At 34.2% G+C, this 19,448-nt stretch overlaps 1 protein-coding gene across 1 annotated transcript in view; it reads left to right on the top strand.

The window, feature by feature from the left end:
• The first annotated feature begins 356 nt into the window (after positions 1-356).
• LOC145667019 (luciferin sulfotransferase-like) overlaps positions 357-19,448 on the top strand; it is a 50,850-nt gene continuing 31,758 nt past the window's right edge. The window contains exon 1 of the mRNA XM_081734705.1: positions 357-681. Coding sequence (XP_081590831.1) covers positions 492-681 — 190 coding nt within the window. The 5' untranslated portion in view covers positions 357-491. The remainder of the gene's footprint in view (positions 682-19,448) is intronic.

Raw genomic sequence — 19,448 nt, 5'->3', positions numbered from 1 at the left:
CTTCGCTGACTTTATCATACTGTCAACATTACCGTCATTTGTTATTTCTCTGAGTTAATTCTCAAAATGGGTGGTCCAATTTCTCTTCTTTTTTATCTCATAAATTCTGATTGCATAATCCGGATATGAGTTTAAAATAAATTTAACTTAAAATGATTTTAAATATTTTAGATAATGCAGCTGAATACAAAATTTCTGCTAGGTAATGCATATGACGTACAATCATAACGTAATGAATGTTTTTTCATGGAAGATAACATGTGACCCATATTGCGATTTTATCTACAGCTATTAAGAAGACAATTGAAGCATGACGTATCCTCGGAAATAATCTGTGGTCGATATTAACGGTACACAGGCACTTTCCGAGTACAGTACAACAGTACTTAAAGGAAGTTACAAATCAAAAGAAGGAATCAAGGACTTCTACCTGCCACACTGTTTCAGAAATTCTCACCGGAGTGTCGTCCAAATCAACTACTCGTCCAAAAATGAAGATGGAACAGCTGACTGATGACTTAGCTTTGAAAGCTAAGCAGTTAACAATGGGTTTCCAATTCATTAGTTTAGCTAAAGACACAGTTACGGACTGTGTTTTGACTCACGGTTATGACTCAGATCGAATTCACAATTTAAAAGTTAGAGAAGATGACATATGGGTAGTTACATTTCCAAAGTCAGGTAAGTAATATGGATAACGTAGGTTAATGAACATATCTTAGGTAGGTTAATGAACATAAAATCTTGTCTGTAGAGAAGGAATTGTTTACGGCTCATTGAAAACGGAATTGTACGAGAAAGCAGCATTTTTGCTTTGATTACGCCATATCGGGATGGACTTAATATCGATGTTTGCCGCATTTTAGTATCAGAGGAGTATTCCTACATTATATTTGATAGCGTACAAAAAAAAATGAAAATTATCTACTAAATTTGACTCAAATACGAGAAGATTGAATTGTCAAAACAATTGACACACTTCTTTGAGAAACAGGAACAAGAATTCTAGGAATGATCCAAAAATACATCAAACGATTGCGATCTTGGCCCATAATTAGTTTTTGGATCTGGGGCAACAAACTTTTTGAACGGCCCTTAAATCGAGTTTTCGTATTTTTGCATATCATACTGAGTTAAGTGATAGTTTGGGTTTGGCTACACTATATGTAATTCTCCAGATATAAAGCATTCAAAAAAATTTAAAATTTTTTACTGAAATATATTTGATCTTTTGATCCCAAAACTGTTTCTTTTTGAGAACATACAATTTCTCCTCCAAATTTTGCACACACAACCACAATTTCCCTAATTTTCTGAATTTCTAATCAAAACGAGTGCTAAGAAAAAAAATACGTCCCTTTATTTCAGTCCCTTTATTTCCCGTCAACTAACATATTGATATGTATGTGCTTCTATAAATATTTATTTGCCCCAAATGTTGACTACAGTATATTCAAAATTTAATTACAATACGTAAATGTCAGGAAAAAGTTGTCCAAAAATTTTCCCAATTCGGTTGCATCTAAATTTGATTTAAATATGTCCAGGTAGAGGGAGACGATTTTGAAAAAAGTAGCAATATCTTTCATATTTGAGACACGTTCAATCTTAAAATTGAAGAAACTTATTCATTTTAATCATACATTGTGAGATGGATTTAGACAAATACAGATTTCAGATTTTTGAATTATGGTGGTATTTTGTCAATTTAACAGCGTGAGACTAAATGAAAAATTATTTGAAAGCAAAAAACTGCAAATCTTAATTGCACAGGACAGAGTGGCAATGTATTAAACACATTTAGCTTTCCTAGTTAAAATCATCCGATAGGTCAAGCCGTCTTACAGAATGAGGATTCGTGTTTAATTTGGTATAACCTCCAGTACATATTCTTAAAATTTGTTTGAATAATCTCCAAACATCCTATTGTACATCCGTGATGGACTAACACCCACTATCTCCTTTTTGTAAAAAGTTACTTATGATAAAAACATACTAATAAGACATTTTCCATATTTAAAATTGATTTTAAATCATAACTTTGATCTTATATTCCATGCGTTTTGCTGCTTCGCTATCCGCTGAAAGCCAAGATAAAAACCCCTGTCCTTTATCAGTCACAACACTGTAGGAAAAATCCCATTTTATGAGTTTTTTGACATTAATTTCCTAATTACGGATAAAGAGAATTTTCGTAAAAATTGGCTGTATATGTGGGATTTTTCGCATGCTTGCTTTGTCGATGCCAACAAAATTCTCTATTAGAGGAAAGTAAGCTAATGTCGTTTGAGTAAATGTGAAATCAGTGTTAATTGCCAAATTAATTGGAAAGTACCTGTTAGTGGGAAAGTGATTTATGCAGTAACTTGTGATTTTAAAAAACGCAACAAAAATATTCCGGAATTTTTTTTAAAAAATAATATGGTTAAGTAAATTACCACAGAAAAAACAGACCATTTCTAAAACGTCCCACACAAAATAACTAGACAATGAATTTTATCTAGTTTCGTTGCGTTTAATAGATGATTATCGCATAAAAGCAGTATGAAAATACCAAATTCTGACCAGAAAATTTACTTTTTATTTTCATCAACATATTCAATCATCTCTTGTAATTAGAAAAAATACTTATTCACCAAATATTTGATAAATTTAGAAAATTGAAATTTACAGATAATTCACTCAAATATTGAAGAAAATCTTATAGAAAGATTATGGCTGTGCAAAGAGGGAACGTAGTAGCGATGCTAGAAACACTTTCCCCGGAAAAAGCATTGGAAGAAATCTTTCGGATATAGTATACAACAGGTCCTCATCATTTCCCGAGGACTCACGAAGTTCAGTTTTTTACGGATTATTCATTGAGGATCTAGGAACTTGAAAATGGGGTAACAAAGCGACTTCCATTTACTTATCGACTAAAACTTGTACATGACATACCACCATTTCTGAACGTGGTGCAAGAGTTTCAACTATCCTCGAGTACGGTGCACTTTATGTGCGCCTCTGTAGTGCCCTTGTACTTTATATTTCACTATGTGTGTGTGGGGGGGGGAGGGACTTGAACGCATATTGCATGTCTTGTACTCGTGGATAGTTCTTACTGTTGCATTACGTACAAACGCGATGGTATTTCATGTAGAAGTTGTAATAGCACACATAAGAAACGCAGATCACGGTGTACTCATACTGCATATTCCAGTGTGAGTACAACATGATCTGGGTTTCTTATGTGTTCTATTACCACTTGTACATGACATACCACCATTTCTGTACGTGGTGCAAGAGTAAGAACTATCCTCGAGTACGGAACACGATGAGGAGCTGTTGTATACTATTACCAATCTTTCTTCTGTAATCACCCTCCTCTCACCAAACTTACGCAATTCCTGGTAAATAATAATATATAAAATGCATTGGTGCTACATTTTTCTATGAAATTAGGATTATGATATTTTACAAACATTAACGATGGGAATACCAAAAACATCATTTTATAATCCCTTGATATGTATCAATAGCAGTTTAAACTTTATTCCTGGGACAAAATAATAAATTAGTGTTTTGAAAAAAAATATTGTAAATGAGTAAGAAACAACTGTAATGTGAAAGAATTTGTAAATTCCTAAGGAAAAGCATACGAAGGTAAGCATAAAAAATATTTTAAATGTATACTTCAAAAATTAATTAATCAAAAATTTACAATGATTCCAAGTAAAAACTGTTTTTAGATAATGGAGATTGTTTTTGATTTTGTTATCACAGTGTCATCTTGTTCTAGATTTCTTTCATAACCTCAACTTGGATTTTATATCTTTAGGTGCGAACTTAGATCCCAGTCGCATATCAATAAGAGTTGTTACTTATGATTGTTTTGTAATATAAATTCAACGTAAAAATTGATTACAAACATCGATGTTGAAGAAAATAAGTGACATCATAAAGTAGTTTTAATTTCCCCATTTTATAGATTTTGAAGTTTTTGTAATTAGTATAGCACGTGAGAAATTTAAGAGCAAAATGGGAATTTCTCTCATTCGAGATGGGATTTTATAAAGTTCCGGGTTGGCATCATTGCTCGTTACTCTACCGAGTCAGCAATCTAGTTGGAGCTGTTTGACATAAGATTCAGCTTTGGGAGTTCTGATATACGGGAGTAATTGACATATAATAGTAAAAACGTTTCATTCTTACGCTCAGACATGGGAAAATAGTCAAATAATAATAAGAGAGGAAACATCTGGGAATAGAAGTTGTATAGCTCGAAAGCAATGTCTAAAGCAGGGCGCAACATTTCCAATCGCCAGGTCTCCATTGGCGACTAGAAATTTAGAGCTGGCGACCAGGTTAGCAGGAGTGGTTTATGCCTAAACTCACAGGGTTGCGCAGTTTCTGTTCCGCACAAAACTAGTCACTGAGAGAAAACACGGAATGTGAAGTCTTTCTTTCTCAAACTAATTGCCGTGTGTGTGTGTCGGGGGGAGCTCATAATTTGTATGTGAGAGATACTGGCGAATATCACTTTTGGATTGGCGAGTGCATCTGACTTTGAAATTTTGCACCCTGGTCTAAGGCACTAAAATTGCAGGAAGTTATAAACTAATTCAACAATGAATCGGTATCCTTACAAAAATAGATCGACATTGAATGCTTTTCAGGTATTGCCTTCCACGTTTGACTATGTAATGGCATGTTAGGTATAGTATATAGTTGCAAGCACGCACCCAGAAATTTTTTTGGGAGAGATTTGAAGTTTAGCTAGGGGACAAATACAACAAGACACTACGTCTATATACAGAGTGGCCCAAAAGTAGGTATAGAGTCCCGTATCTTTATATATGTAGGTCAGTATACCTACTTTTGGGCCACTCTGTAGTATTCAACCACTATTATTTTACATCCGAAAAGACGATAAGAGGTGCCACATACAAGGGCGCTCATCAGGGGGGCAAGGTGGGGCGATCTCCCCAAGAGGAAATCGTACTTGGGAATTTTGAAAGCCCAATAGAATTTTTACATTAGTTATAGCAAAATTTGAAACTATATTTGAAACCTCTTATATTTGCCCCCCCCCCTTGGAAACCATAACATGGGCGCCCTTGGCCACATATCTATATTCTCAGAAAAATATAGAACTAGATTGTTTTTATAAGAAAAGAAAGAGTACAGCTGAAGTGTACTGTACACCCGAAAAGACGGTAAGTCAATGATGCTAGCCTAGAATATTATAAAATCCCGTTTTGAAAGACAAAAATTCCCATTTTCCTCTTAAATTTCCCATGCGTTATACTAATTACAAATTTTTCAAAATTTATAAAATAATATGAAAATTATAACTACTATGTGCTACTAACTTTTTTGAGATTGGACTGAATTCTAAATTCCTAATAAGTAGAGCAACCCAAAAGCATAAAAAGCATAATAGCGATTTACACATATGGTTGGTACCTTAAACATGGTTGTGGTTGTCTAAGGGTCCAGAAGAAACAATTTTAAAAGCATAATAAAGCATAATTTTAGAAAATAAAGCATAAAGCATAATTTAAAATATATTGCACAATTCTTGGAAAATTATGTTCAACTGCAAGTTTAACATAGTGTATTAATATTTTTAAAACCAATATTTACAACGCAAAATCATTGAGAACATTATTTTTATTCCTGTAAACTTCTTTTCGGTGTAATCCTTTGATGTGGAGAAAAAAAAGTAAAAGAAGAGGAAAACTTTCCACTAACAATGAATAGTATACAAGAACTCCACACTGCACTGTTATGTCTATCTCTTGAACTTGAGCACTTTCTGTACTCTTCGGTGGTATCTTTTACTTTCCCTTTCTGTATATACGCACCTCTAAGGTGCACACAAGTGATAAGAAAAACTGACTCGAGCAGATATCTCTTTACAGTACATTAAGTAGAAAGTACATTAAATATGAAAGAAATTGGTTGCATAAAATATTAATAAATAGATCAAGATATTTAGAATATTTAATATATAGTAAATATTATACATTATACATGATTAATGTAAAACAATGATTGAAATTAATTGGAAAAAAATAAAGCATAACTAAACAAAAAATAAATCATAATGTGGGTTGCTCTACTAATAAGTATTTTCCTTAAAAGGGACTATTGAAATTCTTGATGAAAAAAAGCACATTTTCTTGTCACAATTTACTACTTTCATCACACTTTTGTGTTAAAATGTTCTACTGAACGTAATGGAACTAGCCAAACTTTATTCTCCAGTTCTTCCATTAGGGGAGTTTTAGAAATTAGCATTTCTCGTATGGTAATTTACTATCTTCTGCTTATGGATTTAAAAAAAAAAAATCTAGAGTACAATTTATGTTACTTGTTGCTTGATTTTTGAGATTTGCAAGTTCCTGCATAAATCTTTTTTACACTAACACGGACTTTCAAATGACTTTTTCATAATTAACATTGACTTCCCGTCTATTAAGGCGTCATTAGCCTACTTCTCTCTCATAGAAAATTTTGTTGGTGTTGATAAAATAAGCTGAAAAATGCCATATATGGTGTCAATTTTGACGAAAATTCCCTTTATCACTATCCAAATAATAATAATAATAATAATAATAATAATAATAATAATAATAATAATAATAATAATAATAATAATAATAATAATAATAATAATAATAATAATAATAATAATAATGTCAAGAAATCCCACAAAATAGGATTTTTCCCACGGGTTGGCATCACTGCGATATATTATTGTTAAGTACTGCCAGCTATATTCTTAGAAAAATAGTAAAACTAGATTGTTTCCATAAGATGAAATTTAAAATGAAATCTTTATACTACATTAATCAGTCTCTGCTAAATATATTCCGCCTTATGCAGAGTCCTTTTGACGTACGATTAGCATCATACTAAAGGTTTGACTACTTCAGGAAACAAATGTTATACGAACTTTTTAGTATGGCACTAATCACGCGTCAGAAAGACTGCTTAAGGCCCATTTAATTTTATTAAGGAAAGATGCAAATATATCTCGATTTACGAGGCTTTGGAGGGGGAGGAGAGGGACTGCATATGGTAAGACAAGAGAAGTGAGCTGAAGATAGGGCCGTCCGTTTTGAAACATCTAAATATCGATATTAAAATTACTACTAATCGATTTTCTGATAATTTGATATTTTTGATATTTCGAATTATCGACAAATTTTCTATAATTTATAGATATCGATTACAACATCAAAAGATCGGTTGATTCTCTTAAGATGATATACAAAGAAGCATATATTGATAATTGTTACTTAAATATTAAACTACTTAAAATATGTTTTAAATACACTTAAAACTTCAAAGTATTTTCTATTTGTTAACGTGTTAAAGCCAGTCGATAGTAAAATGTCTGGCAGTGAGAATCGAATCTACAGTAATTGACAAAACTTCATAATTTATCTATGAAAATAAAGGCTGCAAAAGCATGTAAGATGTTATTAAAGAGAAATATGTCCTCTTTGATGGCGATGAGGTAATCTTCTTCGACTCACATGTTGAATAATCACATACTGTACATCGTCTGGTAGGTGTTGTTGTTTTAGTTGAGCACGTGTATCGTTGTCATATGTAGACGATATTACAATATGTATATAATAAATAATCAGTTACTTTCTCTCTCTCTCTCCGTCTCTCTCTCTCTCTCTCTCTCTCTCTCTCTCTCTCTCTATATATATATATATATATATATATATATATATATATATATATATATATATATAATAGGGTGTTTCAAAACAACACCGACAACGTTTAGATGATTCCTGACATCAGGATACGACAAAAAGTATAGTGCAGAAATGCTTCCTTTAGGAGATATAGGCTGCCGAAAACATGAAAAAAAAAAAAGGAACTTTAAAGGTCCATAGTTTCAAAACTATCGGACGTACCTTAGTCTGGACAAGACTTCACTTAGGAAATAATATGTGTACTATTCAAAAATACACGTTTCAGAATCCTAAAATACTCACGAAACAATTTTTGTAGATGGAGTTCGGCTACGTTCAAATAAATTAAAATTCTCACCAATTATCTATGTAAAAATTGTTGCGGAAGTATCGGAGGATTATGAAACTTGGATATTCGGATAGGGCATACTAGTTCCTAAGTGAAGTCTTGACCCGACTACGACACGTCGCATAGTTTTGAAGCTATGAACCTTTAAATTTCATTTTTCATGTTTTCGGCAGCCTATAACTCCTAAAGGAAGCATTTGTGCACTATACTTTTTGTCGTATCTTGGAGTCAAGAATCACCTCCCAAACGTTGTCGTTGTTGTTTTCAAACACCCTATATATATATATATATATATATATATATATATATATATATATATATATATATATATATATATATATATATATATATATATATATATATATATAAAGTAACTGATTATTTATAATATGCATGACTTCCTTTACGCTAATAAGATCCACCATGCACAGTTTTTTCGAATTCGAAATAGAACCTCTTGAAATTTGGCTTTTACGCGATTTTGGACAGCCCTACCTCTGAAACTATGCAATTTTCCCCATAGGTTCATATCAACTTTTTCCCTTATTTTGATGTGAGGAATTACCTCTTAAGTTTGTCGGTATAATTCATTAACACCCTATATATATATATATATATATATATATATATATATATATATATATATATATATATATATATATATACACAGGATGGTAGGAAACTATTTGAACAAACTTCGGGAGCTGATTCCCCGACACCGAAACCAGCAAAAAAGTCCTTTGGAACTTCGGTCAGTGAGAGATAGTTTCGGCCATGGCCGGCGATTAGGGGAGCAAGGGGGCAGTTGCCCCCTCACTTTTTTGAAGTGACCCATTAATGTATAGACCCTATATCTAGTTTCATTTGGAAATGTAAAATTATTGTATGTATTACTGGTTCATAGAAAAAAAATATGACATATATTATTTGCTGTTGCGTTAGTTAGTATGCATTGGTTGTCTTTCCGTGGAGTTCAGAAAGCTTAAACACTTTACAAAAGAAAAAGAAAAATCTTTCATAAAGTTATTCTTTAATTGCACAAAAATTGACAGTTTCTTAAATGTCTTTTCTTCTTCCTAATATTAAGGAATATTGATCAAAAAGAGAGTAATAAGAAACAACTTGTACCTTTTTCACTGTTTTGCAGTGTAATATACGAGTGAAGTGATGCGTCTAGGGGTGTACGAGTGTATATACAATTAAATTTAGTGAATTCAACATAATTCTAGGTTTTAGGATTATTTTGTATAACTGGACTGTGGAGTGATTCTAAGTATTGTTGAGTTTTGATGTATTCCAAGAAAGTGAAAACTGCACCTATTGGCAACGAACATATTTCGGAAGGGCCTTGGTGGCTCAGTGGTAGAGCGTCCATCTCTGGTGCGTGAGGTCCTTGGTACGGTCCCTCTCAAGCCAAGTGAACTTTGTGGTAGACAATCACCGCGTGCGTGGGTTTTCTCGGGGTTCTCCCGTTTCCTCCCACTTTCTTCACTCTACCAATTCATTTCTCATCATCACCGTCTTCATTAGCCTAGCCGGAACAGTAGAACGTAAAACTGAAAGATTTTAATTTCATTTTAACATATTTCGGGAAGCTGCAAAAGTACTTCTTTAATTTTTTTTTACATGTGCTTGTAGTATTTACTGTCTTTCTAAGAGTAATAACATACATTTAGAAGCATGTGTGGAATTAAAAATAAAAGTTGTTCATTAATCCTGTTTCAATGTAACTTTTTCAAAACAAGCCTCATTGTTTATTACTATGATTAATATTGTCCTTTCTATTTATTTGTTTTGCAAAATTTGTTATTAAATTGCTACCGGTAATCTGATCACACAATTTTCCAGACAGAGTTTTAAGACGTTCATAAGCAAGGAATTAAATCTCTTATTACACCTTTGCTATTTAAGAGTACCAAGGGTTATAGTACCTACTTGTGTTGCTTTTATCAATTTACTTAATAAAATATAAAATACGATGTACGGTATTTTAACAGAAAAAGATAGTATCCTATTAGTCATACAACCTTTCGTCAAACAAAGTGTTAGAAACAACCAGGAGAACTAACACTGATATACAAATATTCAGATCATGTGTTGTCCCCCACTTTTAACGTCCAATCGCCGCCACTGGTTTCGGCGATATAAGGTGCCTAAAGCGTGAGAAAACGAACTTCAGAGGGCTGTAATTCAAAAACAGCGCAACGTAGAAAGTGCGGTTTAGAACAAAACACTCGAAGTCATACCTGCCGATTGAAAAATGTATGTTTCAAACCTCCGCAAAATGTGTGCGAGGGATTCCTCAAAGGAACTTAGGGGTACCCTCTAACCTGGCATGTGTATGTATGTGTCAGGGAATAAATTGAACTGTGCCGCTCCCATAACGCACTCCTAGCTACGGGCCTGCTAGATATCACAACCATGCCCAAGAATATGTTCCCATTCAAATCAAACCAAGCTCAGCTGACGCATGGGTGAAGATACCCGAAAGCGATCAGCAGTGTCTGGCTGTTTTGGGCCCACACTGGAACAACTTCAAGCGTGACATCGGAGTTTGTATATTCAGAAACTAGCGTGTCTGCACGTTCTCCCCATACCTACATTGTCCGAGGGGTCCGTCGGTCACCGAAGATATGCGCCCTCATAAGTAAACAACCTGTGCTTCTGGGCCGGTTCTCGTCACTTCTTGTGAATATCCTGCTGGATCTCCGTGATTTTATGGGTAGTGTGTGACATAGAATTAAGCAGCAGAATCAAAAGATCAGGATAAACTCAAAGATCTCCATCGGAAGCCTCTCCAGTGGCGCGCGGTAATCTCGAGAAGTGACCACATCTCTGACGGTACCGTCGATCGGTTTTTCGACTCCTGTTCCAATACACCTCACTTTGCTACATCGAGACCAACGTATTCGTGACCTACAGAGCCTATCGGTTTTCTACATACTCATATTGATCCTGGTACTCACTGGTCAAGAAAGTAGGGAGTCAACAATTAATTGGGTGGAAGCAAGAGAAATATTTTTTTTTTTTACTACACTTGTATGGTGGTGAACAACAACAGACATTTGACGATCTACGGTACTACAGGTACAATAACATGATATCCAAACAACCTTTCAACATGACGTTTGACCTTTAATCACTACCTGCTACAAGTGACGCAGCTGCCCAACATTCGTATCGTGTGTACACACGGAACAGAAAGTATTTGACAATTGACAAATTTTCTTCAGTTGATAAAATTATTTTCTTAATAACTCAACAATAAATTAACCTATTACAGTACCGATTTTGGCAAGTTATCATAACTATCCTATGAATAACAACAAAAAGATTCCAATTAATTCTTGTTCCCGAGTTATTGGCAAAACAAAATTTGTCAAATGTCAAATACTTTCTTTTGCCAATAACTCGGGAACAAATTAATTAATTTGAATCTTTTTGTTGTTATTCATAGGATAGTTATAATTTGATAACTTGCCAAAATCGCTACTGTAATAGGTTAATTTATTGTTGAGTTATTAAGAAAATAATTTTGTCAACTGAAGAATACTTTCTTTCGTGACTGTACAGCTAAAGAAAGACAATAAATTGAACCTAACCGTCTTGGGATGGGTACAGTTGAGAAATGTCTTGTCACCAGTGCCGATGACAAGGAGTTCAGCACCCCTAGAGTTGATGAAGCACATTTCATGTACACTCATGTCCAAAATGATTGTCGCATATCTATAACTGTCTTCTTATAAGAATATAATTTGATAGTGATTTTGCAGGGTACTTTTAATACTGATACTATGTGTATAATCGGGAAATGTATATTTGTGGTAAATTTCATAGGAAAAGAATTATAAATACGAAAATTAGAATGAGTAAAACAAAATGTTGCTAAATGGACAAGAAAGTTTTATTTCGTTTTATTGTTCTTATTTACTGCTCTTTTGACATAAAATTTGCCACATGCATGTCTTTGCCGATTATACACATACTAACATTATAAGAAATACCGGACGATTTCGTTATCAAATTATATTCCTACAACATATTTATAGACATGGGACAATAATTGTGGACATGAGTATACATGTCGATCTACATGCTGTAACAACTGTTACTGTAGAAACTCGGGTTTGTTATATTCTGCTCTGTGTAAACACTGTCAGGACTTTCCTGTACGAATAAGGTTAATACAGGTGATATATTTTCTGATGACGAGGAAGACATAGACTAAAAGTAATGATTGGCATAATTTAATTTTATTTGTTTTTTTTTTTTCGTAAAATATCTTTTGTGTTTGATTTATTTTATTTCTAATGAGAATTTTGTAAAGTATTTATTTTCAAATGCCAACTGCACAGATACTGCAAAGGTTGCTGAAATTTGTATATATTCAACAAGATTTTACATATTTGAGTAAAATTTAATTTTCATTGATACTGATGAAAAGAAAAAATGTATCAAATAAAATGGCTGTCATATTGCAATATGCTAGAGGTAGTAAAAGATTGTTTCTGTATTTTGTTAATTATGGCTAAATGCATACGTATAAAGAATTCATAACGTCTTTTAAATATTTCATATTGCAACGTTCAGATTTAATATGGCGGCCAAGACACAGTTGCGCTTTTGAGAGAATTTCAGTGTGTTCTTCACTTCCACAAAATGCATCTATTCACATAGCCCCATGCCTATAAAGTATTTCCTTTATTGATAACAACTTTAAAAATTGGGATTTATTACGGTGGCCATTTTTCAATATGGCGGCCGTAGCACACTTGTGACTTTTGGGGACTTTTAGTATGTTATTCACTACAACCGAAAGCATCTAATCTCAGTCCTATGCTTATTTTTTTCTTTTAACTAATCACAAAATTTTGAGCTAAAATGACTCGTCTATACTGTTCGAGAATTGAGTTCTTGTATTTCACAACAATCAAGCAATTAATGCTGGGATTTGTTTGAAAATTTACATTAGCACTGCCCATGTGACCTTAAACTAATGCCATCTAAATAATTTATGAACGTGATATTCAAATAGATCAAATTAGTAAATTTAACTACCATCATCATGAATCTGTTTCCAACATGAAATATTTATTTTAAATCATATAGTTATGACAGATTTTGCCGAACCCTCAAAACTTGCTGCCCTGTGCAAATGCACGTGTTGCACATATGGTAGGGCCCGCTCTGACTGTTATAAATCTTAACCAACTCACACTCTTATCTTCATTGAACATATTAACTAATGCTAGTTTCAAAGCCGGTGCCTGTGAATCAAATACTGCTCACACGTATCTTTAGCTTGGAAGTCACGTGGTCGCAGGCAATTTATGCTATCATGCTGTAACGTTTATGTAATATGATAGGTGCCCCCTGCGCAAAACTTGGGTTCTTGAAAATCTTAATAATTTGCAAATTTTCATTCTTGAAATAAAATTTCTAATTTTAGGCTAAAGGACACGGATGATTGATTATTGTGAATGATAATGAAAAATGATGGAATGAAAGTGTGTAAGGTAACAGGAGAGTCCCAAGAAACCACATTTCATACTCTGCCACTGAGCTATCATGCATTCCTTTTACGCTTTTCTTGTTAAGGCTGCGGACTACTAAATATTTTTGAAAAACTAATATTTTTTTTTCTTTTGGCCGTTTTTCGTAAGTGGAAAGAAGTAATAAAATGTAACTTACCACAATAATAGATAATGTTATTCTACACCCGAAAATACGAATCGGAAGAATTTTTTAGTGTTGCCATCCATAGAAATTACAGTGTGACCAGAATTTGAATTACTCAAAAATCTAGGTAAAGGCAGCGACTAGAAAAATGAACTCAACGGTAATTGATGACTTATCAGGCTGTCTATGTTTTTTGTTTACTATTTTTTAAATAATGTTTCTATTTATTTTTAATAACTTATTTATTTCGTAATAATTTATGTAAGGTTTATAAAATAAATAGAAATATTATTTAAAACGTAGTAAACAAGAAACATAGACAGCATGATAAGTCATCAATACCGTTGAGTTCATTTTTCTAGTCGCTGCCTTTACCTAGATTTTTGAGTAATTCAAATTCTGGTCACACTGTAATTTCTATGGATGGCAACACTGAAAATTCTTCCGATTCGTATTTTCGGGTGTACAATAACATTATCTATTATTGTGGTAAGTTACATTTTATTACCTCTTTCCACTTACGAAAAACGGGCAAAAGAAAAATTATTAGTTTTTCAAAAATATTTAGTAGTTTGCCCCCTCAATCCATTTTCGTAATAAGTCATCGCGACCTCCAGGAGAAGTTTCCTTCTTTCTACTGGGCTGTCAGCGTGTTAAATAGTAAACTGTTTATTTACACACACACAGTCATAATCGATTACCTTTCAACTGACTGTCACAATGAATCAAATCATTCATAGAAGGGTCGATATGAGGCAGCGTCTTTGAACACTTCTTCCAATAAGCTTCGAGACATCTGATAATAATCGATTTGTTATCAACTAATTGCTGTGACTCACGCAATGATTCATTGTGTTTAATGTTGACCTATAAATCATATTCTATGTAGTTTATTATCAGGATTTGTAAAAATGAGGTACAACTTCCAGGGTGCTGCACTTTAATTGTACTTATTATTATTATTATTATTATTATTATTATTATTATTATTATTATTATTATTATTATTATTATTATTATTATTATTATAACTGTGAAACTGAAATGATAAAATCAGTACTTGAATTTTAGTGGAATTATATGGGATTTACAGTGAGAATATTTAACCAACTATTCAAAATGAATATTACCTAAATTGACATTTTTCTTAGTAGATTAAGCGGGTCTAAGACTCAGGTAACCATAATTTCAACAACCAAAAGAGGGACACCTAAAAAAAAAAAAAAAAAAAAAAAAAGTAGCAATTTGGAATACATTAATAACAGTAGAACAGTATTACAAAATGAAAGTGTGAAACAAAACACTGTTTATTGTACAGCTGAGAGCAGTAAATCAATGTTGCATAATGAACGCATATTACACTAAAACATAATTAGACTATGGTATTTTATAGTGACAAAAAATCTGTAACAAAATATTATTTTTAAAAATTGAGACAATTTTTTGTGTTCTCAAAACAGAACAATCTCGATTAATTGGTAGGTATGCTGACCCTATTTAGGACATATTTTGTCAAATGGTCGCATCGTCAAAAGAAACTGACTAACTAGCTCTATGACCTATGGAACCCCAGAGATTTAATGCCGCGTTCACGAAAGCTCTCCATTGACTTCTATTCCTGCCCCATGTCGTAAGCGTTGGTGAACCACCGATGGGCAACTAGCCCATCTCGACATCTCGCCAAAAATTGTTGGCCCCACAGTGACGATCTGCAGTGGCCCCATTTCTGTTTTGAAAATTATACCACCAATGGCAGAGACACGACGAAACGCCAATGAACCACAAAATTACTCCCCCAAAATATGTTAAATAACCTATTGAGTGATTTGTCTACATTAAGATAAGTCTAAAAAGCACTAACAAAAGAAGTAAATGGGACGGGCGCAAACCACCAACCTTATAATTACTAGGCGCGTGTTCTTCCGACTTCGCCACGGAGGCGATGAAGAAAACTTTGCTTGTAGAAGGATAAATCGTTGAGGTCTTTCTTAATTTGACCAATCAGAGTGCTGCTTTAATCGTGCATATTCGACGATAACCGTTTGGGATCAGAAAAAATGCGTTCGCCATGTAGTTTTATAACAAAATGACTCGTGTCTATTTATTTTATTTCATAGTTCTCCCATATTCACTTTCCAATGATCGGCGACAATTGCCTTCTAAATTCATAAAATTATACGCACTCATCTCAAGATTTTTCACTCCATGATGTAGAGACAGGGGTTAGTCTTGACTCCAGGAGCTCACTTTAGGAACAATTCGTCAAGGGAGGATAATATATAATAATGACCACATGCACATGACTGGCGATAGTTCGTGTTGGTCCCTTCGGGATTCTCCGCGACGAATCAAAGGAGCACGGACCAAAATGAAATCCTCACTGCTAAACAGTGGTAACTTCAACACCCCGACTCTAGATATCTGTTTCGACTCGACGAAACTCTGCTGCCAGTGGCACATTAGCGGCAATCCTTCGACACGTCGCTATATCGATGATCGACATTTACCAGCAAGTGGGCCACTAGGTGTTGGCGACATTTACGGCATGGGGTAGCCAACTGGATCCAGTTTCTACTTTGTATTCCTATTTCTGTGAGATCCGTCTTGATATTGTTCTCCCATCTACGCCTAGGTCTTTCTAATGGTCGTTTTCCGATTAGATTTTCAGATAAAACTTAGAACGCATTCCTACTTTTTCCATTCTGTCTACATGACCTGCTCACCTGAGCCTCCTAGATTTGATTACAATGTTTGGTAAACGGTATAAATTATGCCCTTCCTTGTTATGAAGTTTCCGCATTCCCCATTCCCGTTCTTCTTCAGTCCGAATATTTGTCTCAGAATTTTATTCTCAAATCCTTTCAGTCTGTCATCTTCCGTAAGACAAGAAATGGACACATCATTAAAATAAGTAGCGATAACTTCATCAAGCGACCACTCTCTCAAACGGTCACATCGTCAAAAGAAACAATCGCTTTGTGAATCGGAAACTGTCTAAAATATACAGTCTCTCCGTAATTGTACTGCACGATATGTAACCTACTGTGGTTAGACTTTCAAGGAATAGGAAATTATTCATGAGTAACGAATTTTAACTCATCTGATTTAGTGAAAGAAACTTAATCAAAGATGACAGGAAAGACTAACTTTTGAATACTAGTGTACCTAACGGGTTCTGTATTTAGCAATATTTGTATGTGAATGCCACTTTTGTTACTGTATATGTTGATGTTAGTTACTCGGTCTAGAAAAATTTAGTGGTGTAGTGCTCTGTCTAAACAAGTGAGACATTTAGTGCTGCTTGGTTTTAGGGAAAATAAAAGCGATTTAAATTATGATATATAACAAAGCTACCTAACCCCAGTATAGCTATAAACATTTATTCGTGTAGATGTGCGTTCCAAGTACTCCACTGAACCACCTGCATAAAAAGTGTCAGGAATCTACCAAAATATTCTTAAATAAACTGCTAATCTCCAGAATTAGGTTTAAATACAACATTTATTACATAAAGCTTACAAACCTTTCTAATAGTTTTCAAAATGGCAGACTCAAGATTTTTTTTTTTTTTTTGCGAGCTCAAAAATAATATTTAATCAAATTTCCATTGTGACACTAAGCAGACTACAAGTTTACAAAACAATTAAATGAAAAGAATTTTCTATATATGTACAGTATAGCCACTCGACCAATCAGACAGTAAGAAATTTCGTCAAAATTACAGTCTTGGCATATAAATGACTTCCTTGGGCAAGAAATGTTATATTGTTACAAAATTTCGATATCTGCTGTCTTTACCGGTGCAAGCGTACCCTTTAGCAGCAAGAAGTATTCCTGCAAACTATCCTTTTAACTTATTCACATAGCTAATAGTTATCCCGAGCGTCTTGGGAAATGGAATTACTTAGACTTGCTGGTCAAGAGTGCAGAGACCTGATTCTGTGTGAGTTTCTCACCTCATCTTGTGTGGCTCCAGTGGCGGCGATTGGACGTTAAAAGTGGGGGGAGGCAAGACATGATCTGAATATTTGTATATCAATGTTAATATACAAATTTCTCTGGTTGAAACTATATACATTAATAGGCCATTTCAGAAAAGTGGGGGGCAACTGCCCCCTTTGCCCCCCCTAATCGCTGCCCATGTGTAGCTCTACTGCAATCGGAATGTTGCTATCCCTATTGTAGCCTTCCCGGAACACTTCCATTTACAACAATGTATATTGTGCCTTTTCACCTACACCATGCCTGTAGGGCACTGACGATAGCTTCCTTTATGCTGTAATATCATATATGTACACAACATCACGCACATATACATATAAACATGAAGAGACAGAGTAAGACCTCTAAGACAATATACATACGCAACCATTCCGCCGAAATTCACTCGCCAACACTATTTACATTATCACAAAATCGTGAATACACTTGAAATACAGGCAACTTGGTCCGGTACACAAAATAAATCAAAGGTACTTGGTGTCGAATCCCGACATGTGAATTTACTAGCTCATGTTGCTGACAATATTCCAATTGTTCTATGGTCTCTAGATACTGATGAAAGAACATAATTATATCCGTTGATGGCTGAATATCAACACAATAAATATTTTTCCTAACGTAATAAACAACTGCACTAAGGCTATAAGAGGACACTATTTTTAATCTCATAAATTTATGATGAGTGCCTAAGGATCAAGAGACAAAGCATGGACAACAAAAATGAAATAAAATAAAAGAAAATAAATCCCGAAAGATATTGGCTAGAACATATCCGAGCATGGCCTATAGCCCATGGCAAATTTACTGAATCATGTTATTATGTATAGCCCACGAAAACATTCTGAAATACGCGTGCATGACAATTAAATATAAACTTACTAAGAAGAAAATATTTAAAAGAAATTACGATATGTAGTTATTTACGTAAATTGACGTTCTCTGCGTTTAATTGTTTGTAGTCCCACTTGCCGCCACTACCGAGCACTTGCTCTACTACGGTATCTACTGAAAAGTGTTCGGTCGAAAGGAATCACAAAAGTTGAATAAATGACGAAAATCTTGATTAATTAACTCTGCAAAGTTCTCCCCCTGCTTAGAGAATTTCCTTAGATGTAGTATTCTTGTTTATATTTTGTCATTCAGTCAAAACTTGTGAACCGCTGGCGTTCCACGTGAGATCCTCTGAGTTCGACTCTTGTCGCTGATAGATCTTACCTGCTCAATTGAAGAAAGGCTGCAGGTGGTGCTTCTGCTGCGAGACACCATTCACAAAAATTGTTCAGGATCACTAGGAAAACTCTGCATGGCGCGAAATTACGTAGAAAAAAATAAACAGTCCAAAATAAAACTTTATTAACTAGCTATCCGATAATATGAACATTCTTGGACTAAAGCCTCATAATTGAAGCGTAATATTAACCACTCCCTAGATCTACAACCCAACCAATGACTTCCTATAATTAATATAAACTGCATTCAGTACTTGTGTACCACTTCATATTACAATGCACAACTCCCCACTCTTATACGTGCGAGGTCACTATAGTGCTGCCAAAATGTCTTGAGCCATGGCAGAAATGCGAACTATAGCTCACACCCACGCGTTGAACCAATAAGGGTTCAGCTGTTGCTAAGCGAGAGAGTCTTAGCGAAATGGAGAGGAATTCCTTCTGCCGACAACAGCGCTTGAAACGAAAGATTAGGTGTCAAGTCGA

This window comes from Thermobia domestica, chromosome 12 (assembly GCF_964235325.1).
Source record: "Thermobia domestica chromosome 12, izTheDome1.hap1.1, whole genome shotgun sequence".
NCBI lineage: Eukaryota > Metazoa > Arthropoda > Insecta > Zygentoma > Lepismatidae > Thermobia > Thermobia domestica.
This window is presented reverse-complemented; position numbering and strand designations above follow the sequence as displayed.